Source organism: Acinonyx jubatus, chromosome E1 (genome assembly GCF_027475565.1).
Source record: "Acinonyx jubatus isolate Ajub_Pintada_27869175 chromosome E1, VMU_Ajub_asm_v1.0, whole genome shotgun sequence".
Lineage (NCBI taxonomy): Eukaryota > Metazoa > Chordata > Mammalia > Carnivora > Felidae > Acinonyx > Acinonyx jubatus.
In genome coordinates this window covers 34,775,944-34,801,038 of record NC_069397.1, presented here as the reverse complement: position 1 = coordinate 34,801,038, position 25,095 = coordinate 34,775,944, and the positions used below count along the sequence as shown (strand labels likewise).

Sequence of the window (25,095 nt, the reverse complement as noted above, 5' to 3'; positions counted from 1 at the left end):
CCCTTCCACAGTGAAGGCCACGTTCAGACCCCTGCCACCCTGCCTGCACACTTAGCCGGTGAGAAGTGGTATCTCATTGTGGGTTTGATTTGCATTTCCCTGATGACTACATCTCCTTAAGTACTCATCTGGCCTTTTGTGTATCTTCTTTGCAGAAAAGTCTATTCAGATGCGTTTTAACCACTTCGTTGGCCCCAGGTCACTAGGCTGTCCTTCCTCCTTCCCTTCTCCCCCCCCCCCCACCGCAGCCTGTTCTCCCTCTAAGCCCAGCTCTAGGCAGGCCCTCCCCCCTGCTTGAACCTTCAATGGCTCCCCATTGCTTATGGCCAAACTTGCCATACTGTGTTCTGTGAAAAGCGTTTTGGGGAAAGCAAAGAGACGTTCCTCTGGAAATGGTTCTGTGGTTAAACTATGGCCATCATTTTGGGAAATGCCACAACACTCAGACGTGGTCCAAGCTTGCCAATCAATGCGAGTTAGCTCAGAGAATTCCCAAAGCTAAACCAACAAACAAACATAAACAATCCCCTCCCGGACCCAGAATTTCCCCCAATGAATATGATGTTAGATTCACACCCTGCCTGTGTTTCCTTTTTCTTTACAATTTATTGAGATATAATTCGTGTATCATAAAGGTTCAGTCATGCTATAATGTGTATTAACGCTTCATTCCTTTTTGTGACCAAATGATAGTCCCCTGTGTGGATGTGATCCATTTTGTTTGTTCATCAGTTGGCGGACATTTGGGTGAGTCTTACTTTGGGGCTGTTACGAATAATGCTGCCACGAACAGTCGCGTACAAGCTTTTGTGCAGACATATGTGTTCATCTCTCCTGGGTATATACCAGGCAGTGGAATTGCCGGGTCAAATGGCGAGTCTATGTTTAGCTCTTTGAGGAAATGCCAGACTATTTTTTGAAGCAATCACATCATTTAGGATTCCCACCAGCCATGCCCAAGGGCTCCGAATTCTCTGCGCCTTCACTGACATTTATTTGACTTTTTGGTTCAAGCCATCCTCGGGAGTATAAAGTGATATCTCATTGTGGTTTTTTTTTTTTTTAAGTGTCTGTTTATTTTTGAGAGAGAGGCAGACAGAATGCGAGTGGGGGAGGGCAGAGAGAGAGAGAGAGGGAGACACAGAATCCGAAGCAGTCTCCGGGCTCTGAGCTGTCAGCGCAGAGCCCAACACGGGGCTCCATCTCATGAACTGTGAGATCATGGCCCGAGCCAAAGTCAGACGCTCAAACGACTGAGCCACCCAGGTGGCCCTCACTGTGGTTTTGATTTGCTTTTCCCTTTAAGTTTATTCATTTATTTTGAGAGAGAGAGAGAAAGAGGGAGAGAGAACATCCATGCACAGAGAGAGAGAGGGAGAGAGAGAGAATCCCAAGCAGCCTCTGCACCATCAGCACGGAGCCCAATGCTAGGCTTGAACTCACAAACTGAGATCATGACTTGAGTCGTAATCAAGAGTTGGCCACTTAATCAATGAGCCACCCAGGCGCCCCGATCCTTTGCCCATTTTTAAGCTTGCCTTTTTCTTATTGGGTTGTAAGAGTTCTTTAAATATTCTAGAAACCAATCTCTTATCAGATTTATGATTTAGAAATATTTTATTCCATTCTATGGGTTATCTTTTTGCTTTTGTGAAGGGGTCCTTTGAAGCACAGAAGTTTTAAATTGTGATGAAGTTCAGTGTCTTAGTCCGTTCAGGCTCCTGCGACAAAATACCACAGAGTGGGTAGATTATAAACAACAGACGTTTATTCTGGAGGCTGGAAGTCAAAGATCAGGGCACAACAACAGTCAGGTGAGGACGCTCTTCGGGTTGCAGACTTTTCCCTGTATCCTCACATGAGGCTGGGGGGCTCTGGGGAGCTTCTTTTTATAAGGGCACTGATCCCAATCCAGAAACTCTGACCTCCCGACCTAATCACCCCTCAAAGGCCCCACCTCCACCTTGGAGATCAGCACTGTCACATACAGATGTGGTGGGGAGGGGGACGGGCCTAAACATCGAGACCACGGCATTGGGTTTGCCTATATTTTCTTTCGCTGCTTCCCTTGGTCACATCTGAGAATCCATTGCCAAATCCAAGATCACGAAGATTTACCCCTCTGCTTTCTCCTAAGAGTTTTTGGTTTAGCTCTTGTATTTAGATCGTTGATCCGTTTTGAGTTAATTTTTGTACCTGATCTGAAGTAGGGGTCCAGCTTTATTCTTTTGCAGGTGGACATCCAGTCATCCCGTCCTCTCCCCCATCCCCCACCCCTTAAATATTTATATATATATATTTTTTTTAATTTTTATTTTTTTAATGTTTATTTATTTTTGAGACAGAGAGAGACAGAGCATGAACGGGGGAGGGGCAGAGAGAGAGGGAGACACAGAATCGAAAGCAGGCTCCAGGCTCTGAGCCGTCAGCCCAGAGCCCGACGCGGGGCTCGAACTCACAGACCGCGAGATCGTGACCTGAGTTGAAGTCGGACGCCTAACCGACTGAGCCACCCAGGCGCCCCTATTTTTTAATTTTTAAATTTTATTTATTTTTGAGGGAGGGAGAGAGAGAGAGAGAGAATGTGAGCGGAGGAGGGGCAGAGAGAGAGAGGGAGACACAGAATCCGAAGCAGGTTCCAGGCTCTGGGCTGTCAGCCCAGAGCCCACTGCGGGGCTCGAACTCGCGTACCACGAGATCATGACCTGAGCCGGAGTCGGACGCTTAATTGACTGAGCCACCCGGGTGCCCTGAAATATTTATAAAACATCCAGTAACGGCTCATGGAATTCTGGGGAGCAGCAGTTGGGAAATGCCAACCTACAGGATCAGATCCAAGTTTCTTAGCCTGACCAAAGCCGCTCACCATCTGCGCCCAACTTACCTCTTCCCACTTAGTCTGGACGGGTCTCTTGGTGCTCCTCGGCAGTACTGGATTTTCCCGCCTCTGTATCTAAGCACATGCTGTTCTGATGCTTCCCCCCACCCCTACCCCTGCACCCACACAGCAGCCCCCTTTGTCTGCTGGAGTTCGCTCGCCTTCTAAGGAACGGGAAGAGCTAAGACTTGTTGGGCGCCTGCTGTGTACTATTTCCCTAAGCAACTTATTTGTATTATCCCATTTAATTTTTACAATAACCCTATGAAGTATATCCTCCTATCATCTCCATCTTACAGATGAGGAAGTCCAAGTTCAACGTGAGTAAGTAACTTGCCCAGGGTTACTCGGTGAGCAGGTCATGGAGGGAGAATCTGAACCCAGGCCATCTGACCCCAGAGTCCCTGCTCAAGAGGGGGACCCGTCACTATCCCCCCACAAGCTTTGCCGATTGCCGCCACTCTGCCCACTGCCTCATTAGTACCAAAGTATATTTCTCGGGCTCCACGATGTATTTCGCTGAGACAACAAATTAGCGAGTGAGTAAAAGAATGACTAGAACTGCACTGTCAGAGCTGGAAGGGACCCAAGCGATGGTGCACATTCCAGGATAACAGCTTGATCTGACGGATAGGGACGTTCTGAGACTCGTCCAGGGTCACGAGGCGGGGGCAGAAACCGTGTCCGGACCCGGCCTCTTCACCTCCAGCCTCGCAGTTTGGACGGCACACCTGCTGTACCTCCTTTCGACACACATTTATTGAGCGCCTTCTCTGTGCGAGGCCCCAGTCTGAGCTCCACCTGAGACAAACAGGATGAGACCCCTGGGATCTCTATCTCTCTTCCCAGGACAGGGGGCGCTTAGGCCTGGCAGGGCTCCTCCTGGGCTTCAAGACCCTCCTGGTCCCCCCTCTCCCCCCGTGTAGGGCCATCCCTGGGCTCCGGCCCAGCTTTCTCTGTTCTCTTGCAGGGAGAAGCCTCAAAGGGAGGTGGCAGTTGGCCAGGGGCACAGGGCGGGCCGGGAGGAAGGACCCTGGGTCCGGTTCATTTCCTGGCACCCTTGTTTGCCGCGTGCCCCTGGCTTCTGGTGGCTGTTTCCACCCCACCCACAGCCTCCCTGGATGCAGGGGCAGCTGGCCAGAGTCTGGAATTCTCCCACCATCCTCGGCCTGGCCCTCCCCTCAGAGCCCAGCAGATCAGGACTAGAATCCTGCTCCCCTCTGGAATGGTGTGACCTTGGGCATGTCGCTTTGTCAGTCCGGGCCTTTGCTTCCTTCTGGAAAAGCAGATTACAGGACTGACCTCACAGGCTCCTCCTGAAAAATAAAGGTCGCAATCTACATAAAGAGCTTGGCGCAATGAGACTCCCCGTGAAACCTGTCACCCCTTTTCTCAGCCTAGCTCTCCCCATTTTCCTCCTCCAGGAAGAATTCCAGGATGCCCACTCTCCACCGGTCCCCATCTCTGTGTTGGAGTCCCACTCTGAGCCCCGGGGAAGGTCAGCCAGGCTCCTCTGTGATGGGGGTTCCCCAGGGGCTGATAACTCTACCAGCTCTTGGGGGTCCATTTCCCAGGCACAGAAACGTCCATGCACCGCAGTGAATGGAGCCGAAGGGAACCCACAAAGGAGCACTGCGATTTGTTTGATGGACCAGAGAAGCTTCAATCTGAGGCATTATCACTGACCTCCACTCCCAGCAGAGCAGTGTCGTAGGAGCTATGGGCAGGGTGGAGAGAGAGGGGGGCGGTCTGGGCTTGCCTTCTCTGAGAGTCAGGGCTGTTGGGAGCCCTGTCGTCACCCCCCCCCCCCACCATCTCAATAAAAAAAAAATAACATTTATTGGCCTATTTACTCTGCGGCGGGCCCTGTGCACGTTCTTACCTACTCTCCGCAAGGACTCTAAGGTTAGAGTGCAGTTATTAGCTCCAGTGCAGACAGAGAGACTGAGTCACAGAGAGCTTAAGCAACTTCGCCCCAGCTAATAAGTGACATATGGCCCAATATGGCGAGCGCTCTGTCCGAGGGAAAAACAGGGCTGTGCCAGAGCAGAAAGCATCCGTCGAGGCCCGGGGAGCTGGGACTGGGCCTCGATTGGCCTTGATGGAAGGGGAGCTGTCGATGGGCAGGAAGATGCTGGCATGTTGCTTTCAGGCACTCCGGGCAAAGGTCTCGAGAAAGGGGCGAGCCGGATTTGGGGGATGATCTCCCTCCCCCACGGGCTGGAGCCAGGGGGAAAGGATGGGAGTGGAGGGTGCAAGGACCAAAGGGAAGCAGGTGGTCGTGGAGGAACCTCAAGCCCCGGGCTGAGCAGCGAGTCGTCTAAGGTTAGTTTTGAATAGGGTCAGGGTAGTAAAGCCCTGGGGCCAGGTAATGATTGTCCAAGGGAAGAGAAGGAAGGGCATAGGGGGTGGTCCCATACCAGGTGCGCCTCAGGTATGGTCTCAGTTATGTCCCAACTATTCCCAGAGTTGGGCATGACCGTCACCTCTTTGCAAAGAAATGAGGGTCAGAGATGACTAAAGGTGAGTCAGAGGCTGATGCGCGTTGGGGTAGGGGCTCCACTGCCCGGCACACTGGCAGCAAGGACAGCTGTGCATTGTTCGGACATCTAAGGGTGTCTGTGGGGGCAGAGAAGAGGGTAGGCAGGGAATGAATGAAGCGGGGGCCTCTGGGGTGGTAACCAAGAGAGTTAGAACAAGAAGGGGGCCAGAGGGAAGAAAGGACAGAGCTGAGGCCTGGAGTCCAGGGTGCAGGTGGTGAGAGACCCTGGGAACTATCTCAGGGGAGCCTGCTGCGGGCCAAGCCTGACCCCAAGGAGCCCGGTTGACATCCAAGCTGAGGCTAGTGCTTCTGGGGAAAGGCCTCTAGGATCTTCCCTCTGCCGGAAGGTTTGGAGCGCGCCACTTTGGGGGGCCCTCCCGGACTCTGGCCTTGTCTTCCTCCACCCCTGTCCCGGGGCCTCTGGCAGATTGCCGAACACACCTCCACCTAGGAGGCCCCCGAGGTCCCGCGGACTCGCCAGCTACTGGCTACTGACCTCTCCCGCATCCCCTGCACCGACGCGCCACCGGCTCCTGCCCCCGCCCTCACCCACGTATCTCTCACGTCCATGTACATCTCTGCAGCAGGGCAGGTCCTCGTCCTTTCTCGGGTCCATCCCTGCATCCGCCCCGGATTGGTCTTTTGAAGCCGCAAAGGCTCTCGGCTCACTCCCAGGGGTGAGTGAACCCAGCCGTTGCCTTCAGTTCCAAGGCCGGCAAGCCGAAGCCTTTCCTGAGCGTGTCCCTTGCAGCCTCTGTGATTGCTGCCCGGCTGCCCCGCCCGTGGCCCCTCGCTGGGCCCGTGTCCCCGTGCGCATCTTGTTGTCTCCCCCCACCCCACCCCCCACACCGTACCCCTGCGTTCCATCTCATTCGGGAGTCCAGATGGGCTGTGCCCGCGCTCCGCCTCCGAGCCACGGTCAGGAGTGCTGCCCAGAGCAGTTCTGCCACTAAGGAGTGGCCGTGACGTCCCCCAAGCCCTTACAACTCTTCTTCCCGTCAGAGGAGCCCAGGACAAGGCAGGGAAGGGACCTCCAGAGGGAAAAGCCCAAGACTCGGGGGCACTGTTTTGCAGGAAAGTGAAATCCCTTCTTCACTGCCCATCACGCTAACTGGGAACCAGTAAGGACAGTGCCAGGGGCCTGCCTGCCACCCCCCTCCATTAAATCATTCTCTGTCCCAGCCCTGGCCTCTTCCCTCCCTCCCCCTACCTTCCTGCTGCCTGAATCATTTATAACCCAGGGCCCTGGGCTCTGTGGGAGATGCTGTAACATCCTGCCCCATCCCTGCCAGGGAGCCCACGTGCTACCCTGCCAGGTGAGCTCCCTGCCTTTTAATAAGAACGTTCGGGAGACAAGGCCTTAGGGCAACAGGAAGGTTGCCTCATGGTGAGAATTTCTGTGATCCTGGCAGGAAAGGAGAGCGCCCGTTATGAGGAGGGGAATTTCTGGTACCTCCCAGGTCAAACTCCAGAGGGGTGCTCTGCCTTGCACATCAGGCTCGGGGTCCTGAGAGCAGAATTTGTTCCCGTCCCCCACCCCCACCCCCTGCCCCCTAGCTCACCAAAACTTGCAAGCGCATTTCAGATCAGGGGCAGCTGGCGTCACTGCCCTTCCACTCACGGGTGAGGTCCGCAGCGAGGGCTGGGGGGTGGAGTGCTCAGATGAGGGGCAGGGGCAGGGAGAAGGCTGCAACCTGTGTTACTCAGGGCCCGGCTGGGTCTGCAGTGGGTGGGGAGGAGGAAGTGAGTCAGTGGGCACAGCAATTCATGCCTCAGAATTCTGACTTTCCTTTTCAACCCACTGAGCCAAGACATTTGTCCCAACAGGATCCCAGGGTGGGGGAGGGGACGGGAGCAAGAGGATATTTACGAGACCGAGCTGGCCTCTCACTCACCTCTACTGTGTTCTCTGATTTAGGGCCGTACGGAGCATGTGGCCAACTGAATTCAGCTGGACACACGGTGGCTGAAGACGCACTACCGCGTGTGAGTGACCGTCACGGGTGCTGGGAATACAAGTGTAATCCACAGTGCAGCACAACTATCTCGTAGTGAGCGACTTCTGGGCCTCAGCTCTACTGTTTTCCAACAAACCTGTGCGTCGGGTTTCTATAATCACACTGCAAGCCCAGACTGGAAGTCACCGTAAGGCCTGGAAGATTCAAGAGTGACTGCGTGGCACCCCCATTGCCCGTCCACCCCCTGCCCCCCACCAGCCCTAAAATACAATGTGGTGCAGACTTAGGCTGTTTACATCTGAGAGCTCTCTGAATGTGGGGTCAAGGTGAAAACTCGAATATGGGGTCAAGGTGAAGGCCTCCCTGGAAGATGTTCTGGTTCGTCTCTGACACCCCTGGAGGTTCTCAGCTCTGTGTCAGGCCATCGTAGGTTGTCAATGAATGTTTGAGGCTGACAGATTCTGAGCCGGGGACCAGGCGCCTGCCGGTATCTAGGTCACAGGAGAAAGGAAATCTGATAAACCCATTCATGCTTCACGGCTCCTCCCTCCCTCCTCAGTAATTTGCATTTCCAATTCAGATCAGAGATAGAGACCTGAGTCTTAATTCAATAGCAGAGATCTCATCCACTTAGTTCAACAAATATTAGGAGCCTTAGGACACGCGGGATGCCGGCGAGGGAATAACGAGAGATCTCCTCCAGCCCTTTCGTTGCACAGATGGGGAAATCGAGGCTCGGAGGAGGAAAGTAACTTGCCCAAGGTGAGAAGGCCGAAAAGAGCCTGCACTCAACACACACACGGCACCCCAGTTCTGCTCCACCTCTCTCCCCAGCTGCCTGGGCACACCCCATCTGCATGCTGACCTTCCTGTGAGGACTGAGCAAGCCTGGGGCTCTGGGCGAGCGAGATGGGGTCAGGGGTGGTCACCCAGAGGAAGGCTAGTGCAAACCCAGCAAGCGCTAAATAAACCGAGGCGCCTTTATAGAATCTTGACGTTGTCATTGTTGCGACTGAGGAAATTTCACCCCAAACCAGGCCCCGGCTCTTCTGCCCTCTTCTGTCCCGAGGCCCCCGTCTTGCTAGTCCTTCCCTTCTCCCTTGTCCAGATACTCCTCCTCCAAGAAGCCTCCCTGCCTTTACAGCACAACCCAGAGTTGGCTTGTTGCCAGGCTCCCCCAGAGGCAGACGGACCCCACCCAAGGTTTTGCTTGATCTCAAGACTGATGACGCCACACACACGCCAAGAGGGCATGAAAAGGTTTGTTATTTACATAATTGAGGTCTCTGGGGGAGAGCAGGGCTGGCGTGTGGAGCAAGGTCTGAACCAGCCAGGGAGAGCAAGGAAAGGAGATTGCCTTCTTGTGGTTGGGGAGTGAGATCAAAGTGAGCGTTTAGCAGAGAAGGCCTGACAGAGTTCGAATCCTCCATGGATGCCAAAGGAGGGAACACAGCCCCCCAGTTTTATTGTCAGCTTGTCCAGGTGTGGGGCAAAGGGGAAGAGGGAGAGGGGGTGCTTACAAGCTGTCAGCAGCCAATCAAAAACAGGACTCCGAGGGGTGCCTGGTTGGGGGGGCTCCGTCGGTTAAGCATCCCACTTTGACTCAGGTCATGATCTCACTGTTTGTGAGTGTGAGCCCTGCCTCGGGCTCACTGCTTGTCAGTACAGAGCCTACTTCCGATCCTCTGTCTCCCATTCTCTCTCTGCCCCTTCCCTGCTCGCTCTCTTTCTCTCTCTCTCTCTGTCTCAAAAATAAATAAACATTAAAAAAAGTTTAAAAAATGGACTCTGGGACCTCCTGAGGCATGTTATTCATGTGTCTTTGTTTTTCTCTGTCTACTTTTGTATCTACTAGGGCCCCTTCTCCACAGAGCAGAGCTGACATGATAAAGTCAACTGACGAATGAGACGAAGCCGTGGATGACACATCACTGGAACCAGAGGACTTCAGAATTTTGTCATGAACTTACGGTTTCCCTTTCTGCATCTCTCTAGCCCAGAGACCCTTCCAGCGTCCACGTCTCCCTCCATCTCTGCTCTGTCTCCCCCAGACCTATCTGACACTCCCCCACATTCCTTAGCTGGAGTTCCCCCCCTCCCAGGCGCCCTGCTCTGGCTCCCACATTCCCTCAGGATACTCCCCTAGAGTGGAAACACCATCCCTCCTCCCTTTCCTGCTCCCAGCCCTGGGATCGGACATGCTGGTCATTCCTGTTTGGGATGGCCAAAGAGATAATGCCTGGCATAGAGCCCATCTGTCATCACAGGACGCTCAAAGCTGTGTCAGGTGGGACCCCTGCCCACATCAAGCGGCCACCCTGGCCCCTGCTCTCCTGGCCCTGGACGTCTCCCCTCCTCCAGGAACGCAGTGGAGGACCCAGCAGACAGCCCAAAGGGGAACAAGGTAACTGGTCAACTTCCATCCCGGTCAGCTTCTTGTTCCTTGACCTTAGATGGCCCTATGGGCGCTAGACTGGAAGGCAGACTACGGGGAGAGGCTGGGTGGCTCTGGGAGTCACAGCCCGGGAACAGATGCTGTCCTAAGGGCAGACAGGGATGGATGTCGTCTCGCAGAACATCACAGAGAATGCTGTTACTTCAGCTGCTTTCATTTAGATGCATCTGGCTGTCTGACCAACATCTGCCTGGGACTCGTCTCTTAAAGACATAGGTGTGGTCAGGGGCTTCCGGTCCTAGCTCCGACTCAAATGAGCTGTGTGACCTTGGACATCCAGACTCCCTCATAAGTCAAGTGAGGATGATAATCCTGACTTCACAGAGAGGCCAGGAGGGTGAAATAGAAGTCTGCACGTGAAATGATTCATAAACTATAACGTGCAAGTCCCTTTCCAGCCTCTGAATCTAATTTTGTACTCCCAGCTCTTTATTCCTCTCTTTAAAGAGGGCTCCAAATTGTACAGGCTTCAGGCTCCACCACACCCCCCCCACCCCCCCCCCACCCCCCCCCCCCCCCCGCCAAACCTAGAGTTGCCCCAAGTATTGTACAAATGTTAATGATTAGCATAAGTGGTCAAGGAGGACTCTGAGGCCAGATAATATAGGATTAAAATCCGAGCTGTGTGGTCTTCACCAAGTTGCTTAACCTCTCTGAGCCTCGGTTGCCTCATCTTAAAACAGATAATCTTCGAAGATTGTTGCGAAACTTTAATCTAATAATCTTTGTAGGGGCACCTGGGTGGCTCAGTCGGTTAAGCATCCGACTTCAGCTCAGGTCACGATCTCACGGTTCGTGAGTTCGAGCCCCGAGTCGGGCTCTGGGCTGATGGCTCGGAGCTTGGAGCCTGCTTCCGATTCTGTGTCTCCCTCTCTCTCTGCCCCTCCCCCGTTCATGCTCTGTCTCTCTCTGTCCCAAAAATAAATAAATGTTAAAAAAAATTTAATAATCTTTGTAAAGCACTTATCATAGTTCCTGCTGCATGAGCACTTGCTACATAGTAGTTTTCTTCTTACTATTATAAACTCTCAGAGATAGGCCCTCTAAGTCAAATTTCAAGAGAGCGAGTGCTGAGGCCTGAATTTCTGGGCCAAAATAAGAACGTTCCTTCAGCCTGGAGAAAAGAATGTTCAGCGGAAGTGGGTCTTTGTGCTTCAATATGAGAAATCTGAGTCAGATTCAAGAAAGTAGATAGTGACCTCTTGAAGTTCCCTTTCGGTTAGATTCTTCTGAGGATAACGAGACCTTTGGGCCCCGCCCACCAACCTCCACCTGGCACCACCCATCACGCACCTATGGGGGCTCCGTCCCCGCCCAGTCTCCAAACACTCCGTCTGAGCCCGAGTAGGAGAAGGAGACCTTTGGGATTCTGCTGGGCTGGGCCCTGAAGGCAGGAGTGGATGAGATAACGTGTACGGTCTGGGCCCAGCTCCCTGGCCACACAGTGCGTTCTAAGGAGAAGGGACTCATTTCCACCCCGACGAGCTTATAAGGGAGACGAGAAGGCTCAGCCCTTTGGAGGAACTGCTGTCTTGTGGCTTACTACAACTAGCAATGCTTGGTTATTACCACTGCTAAATATCCGTCTGGCTTTGCTGAGGGACCGACCACTCCCAGCCCGGATCAGGGTGGGCGAGGGCGGGTAGGCAAGAGAAATCAATCTCGACAAGGACAGCGAAGGGCCTGGGTGCGAGGAAGAACGCCCAGAGACCGCCAGCCTCCTCTCGGGGACTCACAGCGCCGCGGAGGCGAGCCGGGCGCATTCCAGCCAGCGGCGCGCGGACGTCGGTTCCCAGATACGCCAACGCCGGGGCTCTCCAGCCGGGCCCGCAGAGGTGGCCGCGCCTGGAACTGCCTTTCCAGCAGCGGTAGCAACCGGAGCAAAGCGGCCGGACAAATCCCACCCCCGGCCCCGCCCGTCCAATCCATCTTACTCCGGCGTGGGGGTGGGGGTGGGGGGTGACGCTTCTTGGGAGAAGCATGGGGCGGGGATGGGAAATCCAAGCCTTTGGGGGCTCCCGACAGGTGTTTGGGGCTGAAGGCGGAGCCTGGTGAGGGAGGATGAGGAGGGAGGGGCGATGCTGCCCCTTTAAGAGGCGGTGGCGGAGCCGGGACCTTTTCTCTTTCCCCGGAAGGAAAGCGGAGCCCCGGCTGGGCGCGCAAGGTGGGGAGGTGCGGGCTTGGGCGTGGGGAGGCGGGGCGCGCGCGGAGGGAACCCCTCCCTCCGGTCTTCCTTGCGGTCCACCGGTCTGCGTGCCCAGAGCCGCCGCCGAGCCGGGATCGAGGGCCACAGTGCGGCCAAGGGGGCGCGGCCAGGACCAGCTGGGGGCAGGGTGCCCGGGGCGGTGGGGGGTGGGGGGGCGGTGACCCGGCGGCCGGGCAGGCGGGAGAACCGACCCGCGAACCTCGGAGAGGAATCTGAGAGCGCAGACCCTGAGAGGACGTGAGACTGACCGGGGCCGGGGGCCAGAAACTTAGCGCGGCGCTGCGGCGCTCAACGACGCGGCCCGCGCGACTGTTCTGCGGTGGCGCGGGCAGCAGGTGAACAGGTCCTCACTCCCAGCTCCGCACCCTCACGCGCTGTCGCCCCGGCCCCCGCTCCCGCTCGCAGCCATGGGCCCCGGCCCCCGCCGCGCCGCCTGCGTCCCGCGCCCGATGCTCTGCGCGCTCGCCTTGATGGTGGCCGCCGGGGGCCGTGTCGCCTCTGCCTTCAACCTGGACACCCGATTCCTGGTGGTGAAGGAGGCCAGGAACCCGGGCAGCCTCTTCGGCTACTCGGTCGCCCTCCATCGGCAGACGGAGCGGCAGCAGCGCTACCTGTAAGTGAGGCTGGCGGGGGTGGGGTGGGAGGGAGTGTGTGCGCAGGGTGCGCGGATCCTTAGCCGAGTCGCAGACGGGCTTCCAGGCCCGCGGGGCCGCCGCCGGCTCTAGGGAGTCGGGATTAAGGGGGCGGGGACCTGGGCAGCCCTTCTGTTGCCAAGGACTGGCGGGAAGTGGAGGGGTTGGGTAGGGGATGGGGTCGGTAATCGCTGGCAAGTGCTGACCGGGCCAGAACCTGCCTAAACTCAGCCCCTGGGCTCTACACACCTCTCTTGATTAGAAGTGGGATCCCCGTTTCCTGGGCACCCTCCCATTCTGTAAACCGAGGACCTCATGTACCGAGTATTTCTCTCCAGGGCTGGGACCTGGGGAAAATAAACACCTAGTGGATCCCTCTTCCCCCGTTCCTGGGAAGAACCGTGGGCGTATGTATTTAAGCCCTCCCAGGCCTTTACACCTCGCATTTTAGTCGGCCGGCCATGCCAGCCACACCCTCCCTCTGCAGAGCCGGACTGGAGGGCCTCCTCAGCTGCTGGGCAGTTGCTGGGTGAAGTGATGGGCCAGTGTGGGCGTTTGGAGCTGTCCAGGAGCTCCCTCAGACCCCTTGAGGATGGGGAAGTCGAGGGAGCTGTCCCACCTCTTGCTTGGTCTCCTGCTCCCCAAGCCACCCCCAGCAGGGACGCCCTCCCACCAGACATCTTCCCTGCATTCCACAGATTCATGTTGAATCTTCAACCCTGAGTGTGTTTGTTTTGGTTTGAAGAGGGAAAGAGTGTTTTTCTCTTCTGGTCGCCTTCCCCAACAGCTGTAAGGAGAAGGAGGGGGAACAGCTAGCCACAGGGGAGAGGAGAGAAGGAGATTGCATCCAGCTGTTTGTGTTTCCTCCCCCCATCCCCCCTGCCATGGTGCACACTCGCGTCTAGAGGGGCGTGTGCAGGTTTCAGAGGGTTCTCTGTCATGGGCTCCGGTGCTGGGGTTGGCATTTGGGAGAGAAAGGCAGCTGGGGCAGGGGAGGCCACCCCAGGAGGGAAGGAGTTATGACAGGTGGGCAGGCCCCCCCCCCACCTCTTTGGGCTGGGGGACCTGCCAGACATCTACCCCCACCTGGTGTCCAACTCCAGCTGAGCGAGAGGACATAGGCACATACAGGGTGTTATTGAAGCCTTTCCCAACGTTGGCTGGGGCCTGCAGAAACTTGAGGAAGCTTGGAATATCCAAAGTCCAAACTCTGCCCCGGCCTCAGCCTCTGCCCCTGCTGGCCCAGCCCCAGCCCAGTCTACCTACCTCCTTGGCCTCCATGTCGCTTCTGCAGGGGCCCAGTCCACCACACCCTTCCCAGCACAGCGCCAGCAACTTCGGGCTGCCCTTCGTCTTTTGGAAACCCTAAGTGACCATCGGCACAAGTTTCTATATTGGTGCTCTTTCCGCCCCAGCCCCAAAAAAGATTTTCGGATTTTTCAATCCTGAATCTGCATGATATAAGGCAGCATAGTGTAAAGAGAAGATCAGGAAGGCAAGATTAAATAATGAAAAGCTGGAGTAAATAATGGATTCTGTAAGCCCCACCCCCCACCCCACCCCCACCCCCATGTGGCCTTGGGCAAGATATTTCCCTTCTCTGGGCCAGTTTTCCCCAAAGAGGGGTTGGACCTGGATCTATATGCTCCTTCCTGCTTCTGTTGGCCTATAAGAGGCAACTTGGCATGGAGGAGAGAGAAAAGGTGCCAGAGTCCCACTGCCAGTTTCCAGTCTTGGATCTGTCACTAATATCTGAGTCTTAATTTCTCTGCATGTCAGGGGGAGAACAACATGACTTCTAGTTCGGCTTTTGTGAGATAGTGTGTATATCTCTGTGCTGTGTGTATGCCTACGTCTCCGAGGAGCAGTTTAGGGCTCTCGTGCCAGAGCCGGGCCCTCACTGACCAAGATGGCTGAGCAGAGGACCTCTACTTTTCTTCCTGGGCAGCTGGAGATGGCATTAGGCGTGCCAGGAGCCCAGAAGGTTCTAAAACGACTGCACCTTGGAGAGGCAGGTAGTTCTAGATAGAGTTCTGGGCCAGTCTCTCGGATGTCCTGTCTTTCCCGGGGGTGGCTCTGTCTCTTGGCTCATCTCTCCTCCTCTCGCTGAATTCTGCCCCTTCGCCCTTGGGGAGAGCCAGCCGGGCCAGCTGGGTTTAGCTGCGGCCAGCTGTGGAGCCAGATGCGAACAGCTGCTTGAGGGGAACCGGCAAGTCAAGTCTTATATTCTGTTAGCCGCAAAGCCCCTCAGAAAGGGGAGAGATTTCATGGTCCTGAAAATACTCTTGGCCTGGGGTTCCTAGAAGGTTTCTGGGAGATGCAGGGGCCCCTGAAAATATCGTGTGTCTGTGTATTGTTCTGGGGGCAGAAGGAGGGGAGGAGTGTGGTTTTCATCATATTCTCAAAGAAGGCCTTATTCCAGAAGCGGTTAAAAACCCAGGTGTGGACCTCTTTGTTCACCTTTATCTCTGGACCAGATTTCCCCATCTGCAACATCAGAGCTCTCTCCAACCCAGCTTCCCAGTCTCTGGAAGTGAGGGGTGTGGAGCAGGGCTAAGGACTAAGGACTTTGGGCTTCTTGGCGAGACGCATGAGAAGCCCGGGGGAAGCAGAGGGACTATTCCTCTGGGAGATGGCCCCTGCCCCCAGCCCCCTGCACCTGCTCTGTACTTCCCTCCTGGGAATCCAGTTGTCCTGGTCTGGCCTGACCTTGTGGGCTATGGAAGATACCTCTGGGGCTCTCTCTCCCTTTTGCCCTTGCCTGGAAGTGAGGAGCCTGGGGCAGCGGAGGTGGTTGTGGCTCCTGGCAAATGAGGTCATATCTGAGGTAGGTAGGTAGGAACCAGGCTTGCCTGCTGTGCTCTCCTAAAACATGTGTCCCGGGGCAGGGCAGACGCCTGGCAGCTTCCAAGCCTCGTGCCAGAGGAAATGGGCAGAGCAGCCGCGGCTGCGGGAGAATTCCTGCACGCGTGGTACCCTCTTCCTCTGGCTCTCTCCAGTGACCAGTCCAGGCCAAGGAGGTTTAAAATTGGGCAGGAGGCAGGGGAAGGCTGATCTGGTAGAAGAAGAAGTGGAAGGGATTTGGCCAGAGCTAAACAAAGGAGGAAGGGGATGTCTGATGCAGTGCAGGGGACTGAGGTTAGATGGCACGAAGAACGCCCTAAGGAATCAAACACGGAAAAAATACTAAGGAGCCAGCAAGAGGGAGATGAAATGAGAAAGACTCCTTGTTTGGGGCCAAGGCCTCTTTCTCCTGTCCTCTCTCATTGTCTCGCTGCCTCCAGCTTATTGCTCTGGTTCTTGGGCTGAGTCACCAGAAGGGAGAGGGGGCAGCGTAAGGCAGACATAGGGGGAGGACGGAGAGGGCCACAGTTCAGCTGCCACAGGAGCAGCCTCTGGGGAGATGGCTAATTCGGGCAGCAGGATGGGCGCAGAGCTGGGATCCTGCGTCTGGGAGCTGCCCCCACCCGCACCCTGCGGGACTCAAAGGGGAGGGGGTGCCCTGCACGACCCGCTTTCCGGCCTGAGGAGTAAGGCACCGAGCCTGTGGTCTGAGTGCTGGCCCCTCTGGTTCCTCCAAGGTAACTGAAAGCTTCCCACTTGAGTCACCCCAGTGCCCCCCGAAGCCAGGGGCCTGGGAAGTTGAATCTTACAGGCGGTCTCTCTGAGCATCAGCCCACCCCAGGGCCCCCCAGGGGGCCAGCCTGGTGCCTTAACTGCTCCTGGATCCCATTCCCCAGCCTCCTCCCATTCTGCTGCTTTCTGCTTGGCTGTTGCATTAGCTTTGAACCGCTCCGGGAAGAGTGATGGGATGGGGGTGAGGAAGTGCTTTGATGGGACTTGGAGCTCGAGGGACTCCCCAGAGGCCAGGAGGGGGCTGTCTGGCTGGAGCCAAAGGAGAGGCTGAGGAGGCAGCTCTTTGAAAGCCCTTGAGAGGTCATTTCATCCATCCCCCTAGTTCCCAGAGGGCCCCAGCCCGGCTCCAGGAGAGGGGCTGTCCGATCTCCCTCCTTTCTTCTGTGCTCCCAGAGCTAGGTAAAGCATCCCTCTAGCTTCCCTTCTCTTCTGACTGCTGCCCAGAGGGTGGGCTCGGGGGTGGTCTGGGAGGGGTCAGCTTTTGGACTCACTGATCTGGACCAGACCCAAAAGCAGGTAGCAGAGGTGCTCATTTGCATGGTATTTCACACTTCAGTTTACGTGCCAGTAAGGTCTCTCCCACACCTGGCTGTGGCTAGAGGAAGCTGGACCTGACCTTCAGCACAAGCCTTCCCCCATCCAACTCCCAGTCCTCTGGCTATAGACCCACTGGATCCCGGGCTGGGAGCCAGAGGGCCTTAAAGGGCCTCCGAGCAGGCCAAGTAGGAGCTAAAAATACTCGAAAGGGTTTGGGGGGGGGGGGATCCCTGTGGAATCTCTGGGAAAGGAGGGGCCTAGTATGTGGGGCTGGAATTAGGGCACCAGCCCTGCCCCACTGCCCATCAGTGGGCACAAGGCTGGTGCAGGGTGAGGGCCGAACAGGTATAGATGGCAAAGGGATTTCTTTCAATCTAGTTGCCATTCGTGCCTGGCTCTGCCTGCTCGGTACCCCAGGGGGCTAAGAGGAGGGGCCCCTCCGCCCATGCCCTCTGAGATGAGCAAAGCTAGGAGGTCACGGTCACCCGGCTCCTCAGCCACCTCACCACCCCCCTCCACCCCAACAACTTGGTCAGGGCTCAGCGGGGGGCCAGCAACACCGCCACTGCATTTCGCATCCTGGACTGCAACCGGGGCTCCCCAGGGACTCCTCGCCCACCGAGGTCTGGACCTGCCCCTTCAAGGTCACGGTAGCCATCCCTCAGCCTCTACCTCCAGCCAAACCTGAGTGACCGTGCTAGAATGCCCCACCCCCACCTTAGTGATTCCACCCCCGTGGAAGTGCCACTTAGGTCCCGACCTCTGCTCCCTCTAAACCGAACTAGTCTGCTATTTGCCCTTGGTTCCAGGTCCCCTAAACCCGGTGGGGCAAAGATTCCTGGGTGCTTGGGTGGAGGGGGGACACCTGGGAGTAAGTTAAGGCCAGTCCCTGATGCCACAAGCAGTCAGACGGACGGTGCTCACGTTGGCCATGACTTCATAGTCAGAAAGCCCTCTTGAAGAATGAACCCCTTTGTCCCCCCTCCAGGGTTGGTGGGACAGCTGCTGTCCCCATTTTACAGATGAGGCACTCACAGCTCAGAGAGGGAAAAGAAATTGCCGCACAAGGCGGAACAAACCCCGCGAGCAGGCCATCAGGTTTTTTTTCCCCACAGGCTGGCTGGAATGTTCCTTTCCCACCGGCTTTTGCTTCTGTCTCTCACCTGTCAGTTGCGCCGGGGGCAGATGTCCATGGGTGGTCAGGCAGTGGACTCACCGGGCACCCTCTCCGGCCCAGACAGTGGATGACTAACCGGGCCTGGCTGCCACCCTGGTGCCCTGCCAGCCTTCCTGCCCGCACCTCCTAGCACTGCTCTGCTTAAAGAAGCCGCACCCCCACCCCCAGCCACACTTCCCAGGGTGAGGTCTGAGCCCGAGGAGTGAGGTGCAGGCAGAAGTCCCGCCCCCTTGCCAGCACCCCCAGGCAGCGCATTCCTGACATCAGTGGGCGGAGGCACCCCAGGTCCCGGCATGCCCGGGCCCTGCCCTGCCCCCTCCTTGCAGCCCTTGCTTACAGGTCCCAGGAAGGAGCTGCAGGTGGGGCCGTTGCTGTGCACCTCCAGACTCTGGCAGGAAGCCCAGAGCCCAAGTTCTGAACCGGAAGCCTCAGGGTGATAGTGTTGCCAGGGCCAGATGGAGGGGTACCTAGGAGGTACCCGTCACCCAGAAGGCTGCATCCATCAGGGTCTGGGAGGTGGGCCTGGCCGAATGTCCAGAGGCTGCCGGGAGATGATGCCCCAAGAGCAAGGGGGACGTAGAGCTGTCTTCTCAAACTGAGGTGCCCATGTTAGATATGCAGGTTCCAGGGCCCCACCCCCAGATGCAATTCGGACAGTCTGTGGTCGGCTGAGGGCTTTGCTGTTTTAACAAACATGCCAGAGATTTCTGATGCTGGTGGGCTAAGGACCGTCCTCTGAGATCCTGCTTCCAGGCTGATCTGCCTTCCTCTCCAGTAGCCACCTCTCTGGGACGGGATGGGTGGCCAGGGCCCTAAGCACCCTTGGAGGAACTTGCGGTTAGCATCCCCAAAGACGGGCTCTAGGCAGGCTGGGGGCAACGTGATTGTCCTCGCCTATCCCCACGCTGGTGCCCACTGCCAAGAACTCTGCCCTGCGGCCCCATTGTCCAAAGTGTCAGGTACCCAGCCCCCCGCACCTTGTATGCCTGTCTCAAGGTGGTGGTGGTGCCGTGTGGGGGGAGAGTAGGTATCACCCAAGTCACTTCAGGGCCCTGCTGACCTCGGCTCATCTGGCTGTGGTTTAGGGGACACTCGCTGCATTCACTCGTTACCTCCTATTCTTTGTTGCCAGCCCCTGGACCGAAGTCCTCATATACTTTAGAGGGGAAGGACCCAGGCCTCCAGCAGCCCACCCCACCCCTCACACGGTTTCCCCTCAGGCCCCCCGGAAGTTGACCTGTGCCAGGATTCCTCCAGACTTTCTTCCGGTCTACCTTCGCCTCAGAAGCCAAAGCATTCCTTCCAGAAGCCAGATCTGACCGTGTCACTCCCTTGTTTAGAAAAATCCTTCTGTGGCTGCCCTTTCCACCCTGCCCTCCTGTGTGGCCCCACCCCGCCCCCTGCCCCCCACTGTACTAGGGGCCTTGCGGATCCTGAGTCACCCTGCTTGCTCACACTTCCTGGCCTTTGCACATGTCACACCTTTGCCTGAAGTGCCTGCCCTCCCTCCCTTTCTCCCTGGTGACTCCTCATCGTCATCAGCACAGGCTGGGCTCCCCCTTCTGTGTGCCTCCCTGACTGCTCCCCACACTGGATCTGGGCAGATTTGCTCCCCGCTTTCGTCTCCTGAGGCACTTACTTCAGATGTCTGTTTTCTTGCCGGCCTCCCCTGCACTGGCCACTCCTGGAGGGCCGGGGCCAGCATCCATACATCTCCTGACCCCAGATCCTGGCACACAGCCTGGCACCTGGGACCCAGCAGATGCTCTGGAAACATGGTGAACAGGGAGTTGTTTGAAGCAGGCCTTGGGGAGTCTGAGCTCGGGTTCACCAACCTCCTTGCCTCCCAGGCTCCTGGCTGGTGCTCCCCGGGACCTCGCCGTGCCTGATGGCTATACCAACCGGACCGGTGCTGTGTACCTGTGCCCGCTCACTGCCTACAAGAATGACTGTGTGCGGATGAACATCTCTGAGAAAAGTGAGGGGAAGGCGCTGGGGATCAGCACTGGGTCAGGGGTCTGGTGGAGGGGGGTAGCACAGAGAGAATGATCTGGAGGAGCTATCAGGCTTACTTGGGCAGTTTCTAGTCTCTTCTTGTCCAGCTGGGAGGAGGGAGCTCTTAGAGGAGAGTGGGACCACATGGGATTTGTGAAGCTGAGATTAATGGCGGGCTGGGGGAGGGGCACGGGGGGGGATGCTGTCTGCAGGAGTTGAGGTCCAGAAAGACCAACCCCGACCCTCAGAGGCTCCAGGCACAGGGAGGATGAGTGCCCCGGCTCATGATCCCTCCCATGCCGACAGGTGACCCTGATCATCACATTATTGAGGACATGTGGCTCGGGGTGACTGTGGCCAGCCAGGGCCCTGCGGGCAGAGTCCTGGTAAGTGGGTACTCACTGTCAGCTCCCCCCACCCCAGCCCTCTCCTTCATTTCCCAGCAGCTGGGGAGGGAAGCAGAGGGCAGGGGAGGGGTCTTGGGTAACTGAGCTGGGACCTTGCAGATGTCCATTTCTATGCCTGTATGTCTCCAGGGGCCTGAGTGTCCCTTCAATCCTACTCTTATGTGGCAGTGGGGTGGGGGGAGGGGTGCTGGCATGCGCCTAGGGCCTGGCATGGCTTGGGTCCTGTCTGAATCACCCACTTCCTCTCCCCCCATCCCCACCGTCACCCCTCCCCCCGGGGTGCTCACCCTTCGTGGGAATGAGCTGAGGGAACTGTGAGGAGGAAAGGGCAGAGAAGGCCTGGGGCAGTGCGGCCTGGGCCCGCTCCTTCCTGACAGGCTGCTGGCGGAAGAGGCACAGCCCTGCTGACCCCAGCTCACCCGGCTGGGGTTTGGGGGCCACTCCCTGCTGTCACTTGCCAATTCCTGGCTGCATTCTTCAGTGTCGGCCCCTGGGTGGGGGGGGGTCTCAATTTCTGAATCCCAGATAGACCGTTCTTTTTTCATAAAAATTGATGTGAAATTTACAGACCAGACAGCGAAATGTACAGATTTTACCTTTTAGTGAGTTTTGACACATTAAACACCTGTGTCAACAGATACCCATTAAAGAAATATTTACATCACTCCGGAGAGCGTGTCCCCTTCCAATCAATCGCCACCCCCATAGTCATCCCTGTTGCAATTTCCGTTACCTTTGAACACTGTTTTAAACTCCGGGTTTGCATCAAATGCCGGAGCTTAAAACTGAGACGCTGTTTTAGAACCGTGTTATGGATGGTGTGGTCTAGGATTCCATTTAAGGCAGTGCTAGATCCTGGGCCCTTCGACAATTGTCTGCTGACCCGTCTGTTCATGCCACAAATGTTTAGTGAGCACCTACTGTGTGCCACGCAATTTGCTGGCACCGGAGGCTTAGCAGTGACTCAGGCCCATGGCTGGAAGGAGACACAGAAAGCAAGCACACGAGACCCAGGCCTAGTTCTGGATTTCACCTGACCCCTGGCTGTTTTACAAACACCTTGTTCTCATCGATTTGCCCCACAACTCTTTGTCGAGCCCCTCTAGTGTGCTGGGAGAGGGTATGACAGGGGCAGAGCAGTCTAGCCCAGTACTGAGGAGCTCAGACGCAGGAGCCTGACAGCCTTGGTTGGAGTATTCTCTGCTTCTGTCTGGGACCCGAGAGCCTGGATCCCACATCCCCTCATCCTTTCCCCTTTTCCTTTTGCCAAGATCTGTAAGCCACTCTCCCGCCCAGGACCTCCCGGCCTTCCAAAACGTGTTCCCAACCTTCAGAGCAGATTTCCAAATCCCAGAAAGGAGACACAGGTCCAGGTGTCACTGTGGGAAGAAAAACAAGCCAGGAGACCTCTTCCAAGTCCTCCCTAGCAAAGCCAGAGGTGCACAGGGCCAAGGAGACAGCGGGTCTTCGGTCCCTGCTATGGGCTCAGGCTGTGTGTGTTGTGGGGGGGTGTGTCCCCAGGTCTGTGCCCACCGCTACACCCAGGTGCTGTGGTCAGGGTCCGAGGACCAGCGACGCATGGTGGGCAAGTGCTATGTGCGGGGCAATGACCTCCAGCTGGACCCCACTGATGACTGGCAGACGTACCACAATGAGATGTGTAACAGCAACACGGACTACCTGGAGACGGGCATGTGCCAGCTGGGCACCAGCGGTGGCTTCACCCAGAACACTGTGTACTTCGGCGCTCCGGGTGCCTATAACTGGAAAGGTGGGGACCAAGGGGGACGGGAGGAGGAGCACCCACTCTCAGCCAGCCCCCCCCCCCCCCCACTCCGGGACAGCCAGCCCGGACTCTCCCCACCAGAGGGCAGAAGAGATCTCTCTGCCCATATCAGCAATCGCCAGCACCTCTACTATTTTAAAGCGCCTACTATGTGCCAGAGGCTTTAGACGTATTATGTTAAGTAATCCTCAAATACTCTTATGAGGCAGGTATCATTATACCCATTTCATGGAAAGCTGAGCCTCCGAGAAGTAAAGTAAACTGCCCAAGGCCAACAGTAAGTTACGAAACCTGGACTGGAGCGCGGGTCCATCTGACTCCACTTCAAGAATTTGAAACCTTATTAAAACCATAAAACACGCTCCTGGTACGACTGCTGACTGGGGCAGAAGGATTTGGTAAAACAAAGAGTTTAAGTGCCCCTCCTCTCCCACCCACTTCCCTCGTCCTGTTTCCCTGTGCAGATTACTAAGTGTCTCACGGAACCGCCGACTTATTTTAGGATATATAGATCTCTCTTTCTCTCTTTTTTTAAAATATTTTAATGTTTGTTTATTTATTTTGAGAGACTGCGCGTGCGCGTGTGAACAGGGGCAGGGACAGGGACACAGGAGAGAGAGAATCCCAAGAATCCGCCTGACAGCACAGAGCCCGACGTGGGGCTCGATCTCACAACCGTGGGATCATGACCTGAGCCCAAACAGCCACAACCAAGAGTCGGATGCTTAACCGCCTGAGCCACCCAGGCGCCCCCAGGATATGCAGATGTCTTTTTAAAGATATCTTTTTTTTTTTTTAACTTTTTTTTTTTAACGTTTATTTATTTTTGAGACCGAGAGAGACAGAGCATGAATGAGGGAGGGGCAGAGAGAGAGGGAGACACAGAATCTGAAACAGGCTCCAGGCTCTGAGCGGTCAGCACAGAGCCCGACGCGGGGCTCGAACTCACGGACCGCAAGATCATGACCTGAGCCGAAGTCAGCCGCTTAACCGACCGAGCCACCCAGGCGCCCCTAAGATATCTTTTTAAAACACACACACAAACAGAATCACAAATAAACATGCTGTTCTGCTACTTCTCTTTTCCACTTGTCAACAAGCTATGGGCATTTTTTCGCATCGGTACCTATAGGGCAATCTTTTGGGGGCCTGTAGAGTATTTCTTTGTACCAAGAGCCGTGCTTGTAACTGCTGTGCCCCACACTGCCGCTCAGGTGTCTGAGGGCTCCTGTCCCTTCCACGTCTACCCGTGTCCACCACACGTGTTGTAGCCACAGTGAGCCTTCTGTCCTTACTGCATCGTTATTGTAGAATCAACCGGCAGAGAGAGGCCTTCCTCTTGACCAACAGGTAGCCCAGGGCATGGTTGTAGCTCGACTCACCTGAGACTGAGGCCTCTGCTCAGTCCTCTGGTCCTGCCTCCCCTGCCCCCTGGTCCTTTAGAACCTCAGCAGGGCAGTGGCTACTCTCCAGCAGCAGACCCATGGAGCAGGGGACAGGTAGGCAGCCTGAGTTTGGGGGCAGAACCAGGAGATAATAGCCTGGCGTCTGGCCTCGGGGTCTAGAGTGAGGGAAGAGTCATCTAGTATCCAGGAGCCTGGATGACCAGATTCTAGCCGTGTCTCTTGCAACTGCTTCCCATCCCCGAGCCTTGTTTTTCTCATCTGTAAAACGGGCATCATCATTCTACTTCACAGAATTATTAAAATAAAGGGGACGGGTTTTGCCAATGGCAAAGGGCTCACAAATAAAAGGGGTTATTATTGTCCTTATTGGGGTAGGGGTGGCAGGGGGACCTCGATAGGGAGGATGAAGACAGTGGTGATCTAAACTCCTCTCCTCCCCCTCCCGGAAATTCTTGTGAAGGAAACAGCTACATGATTCAGCGGAAGGACTGGGATTTATCCGAATATAGTTACAAGGAGCCAGAGGACCAAGGAAACCTCTATATTGGTGAGTCCTGCTGTGGTGGCTCATTGGGTGGAAGAGGAAGAAAGGGGCTCAGTTCCTAGCCTGCTGGCCTCTCACCTTCAGTGCCTGGTACGACAGCGAGGCCACAGTGCAGGTGTGAGGAGGGCCATTGAGTTCAACTAGCACACGCCCGTTGAGCACCACCTATATGCCGGGCCTCTTCTGAGCACCCGAGATGCAAGGTCTCTACCTTCACGGAAGTCACAGTCCAGTGTGCGGGCAGGATTGGAGGCTGGGTGTCCACGGTCCACTTTCTTTCCCAACTTGGGATAGAGAATAGAAGATATTTGGGGGATTTGGGGGGGCTGGGTCCAGAGTGGAAGGGGACAAAGTGTACTGAGCCTTGATTGACCACCCTCCCCTCGTCCCAGGGTACACAGTACAGGTGGGCAGCGCCATCCTGCACCCCACGGACATCACGATTGTGACGGGTGCCCCACGGCACCGACATATGGGCGCTGTCTTCTTGCTGAGCCAGGAGGCAGGCGGAGACCTACGGCGGAGGCAGGTGCTGGAGGGCACGCAGGTGGGCGCCTATTTTGGGAGCGCCATTGCCCTGGCAGACCTGAACAATGATGGGTGAGAATCCAGGGACATTCTCGGGGGCCAGGGGGAATGGTGAGGGGGGCAGGCTTGTGCAAGCCACAGGGCAGAGAAATGGAGGGTTGCGGTTGTTCATTTGTTTGCATGCTGTTTACAGGGATTTGCAAGTCAAATTTGCGCGTTGATTTGCAATTAGACACTAGGCGATTCCAGGTATTTACATGTCAATTGCACGACACCTGCGTCTGCGTTTGTCAGTTTATGGTTCTAGTGGATGTGGGTTGTTTGGGTGTGATCTGCGGCTCCGTGGCTTCTCCAGGACACACGGTTCCTCTTAAAGGGTCATGTTGGCCGTCCCATGTCCTTCACGTG

At 56.2% G+C, this 25,095-nt stretch overlaps 1 protein-coding gene and 1 long non-coding RNA gene across 9 annotated transcripts in view; one reads left to right on the top strand and one right to left on the bottom strand.

Moving 5' to 3' along the window:
- Positions 1-1,746: 1,746 nt before the first annotated feature.
- On the bottom strand, positions 1,747-19,254 carry LOC106985189 (uncharacterized). 7 transcript variants are annotated; one of them, XR_008293937.1, is made up of 6 exons: positions 11,570-11,707; positions 7,675-7,869; positions 7,316-7,572; positions 6,983-7,140; positions 4,473-5,497; positions 1,747-4,194 (listed from the first exon to the last, which is right to left on the bottom strand). It is a non-coding gene; the product is annotated as an uncharacterized LOC106985189 (long non-coding RNA). The 7 variants fall into 7 exon arrangements; XR_003412539.2 differs by having other exon boundaries at positions 1,747-4,595; positions 5,365-5,497; XR_008293939.1 differs by having other exon boundaries at positions 1,747-5,497; positions 7,316-7,426; positions 7,515-7,572.
- The window catches only part of ITGA3 (integrin subunit alpha 3), a 30,706-nt gene continuing 17,352 nt past the window's right edge, over positions 11,742-25,095 (top strand). For both annotated transcript variants that reach the window (XM_027034043.2, XM_027034044.2), the window contains exons 1-7: positions 11,742-11,997; positions 12,445-12,652; positions 19,872-19,999; positions 20,323-20,402; positions 21,945-22,194; positions 24,076-24,162; positions 24,552-24,759. In XM_027034043.2, coding sequence (XP_026889844.2) covers positions 11,895-11,997; positions 12,445-12,652; positions 19,872-19,999; positions 20,323-20,402; positions 21,945-22,194; positions 24,076-24,162; positions 24,552-24,759 — 1,064 coding nt within the window. In that variant the 5' untranslated portion in view covers positions 11,742-11,894. The remainder of the gene's footprint in view (positions 11,998-12,444; positions 12,653-19,871; positions 20,000-20,322; positions 20,403-21,944; positions 22,195-24,075; positions 24,163-24,551; positions 24,760-25,095) is intronic.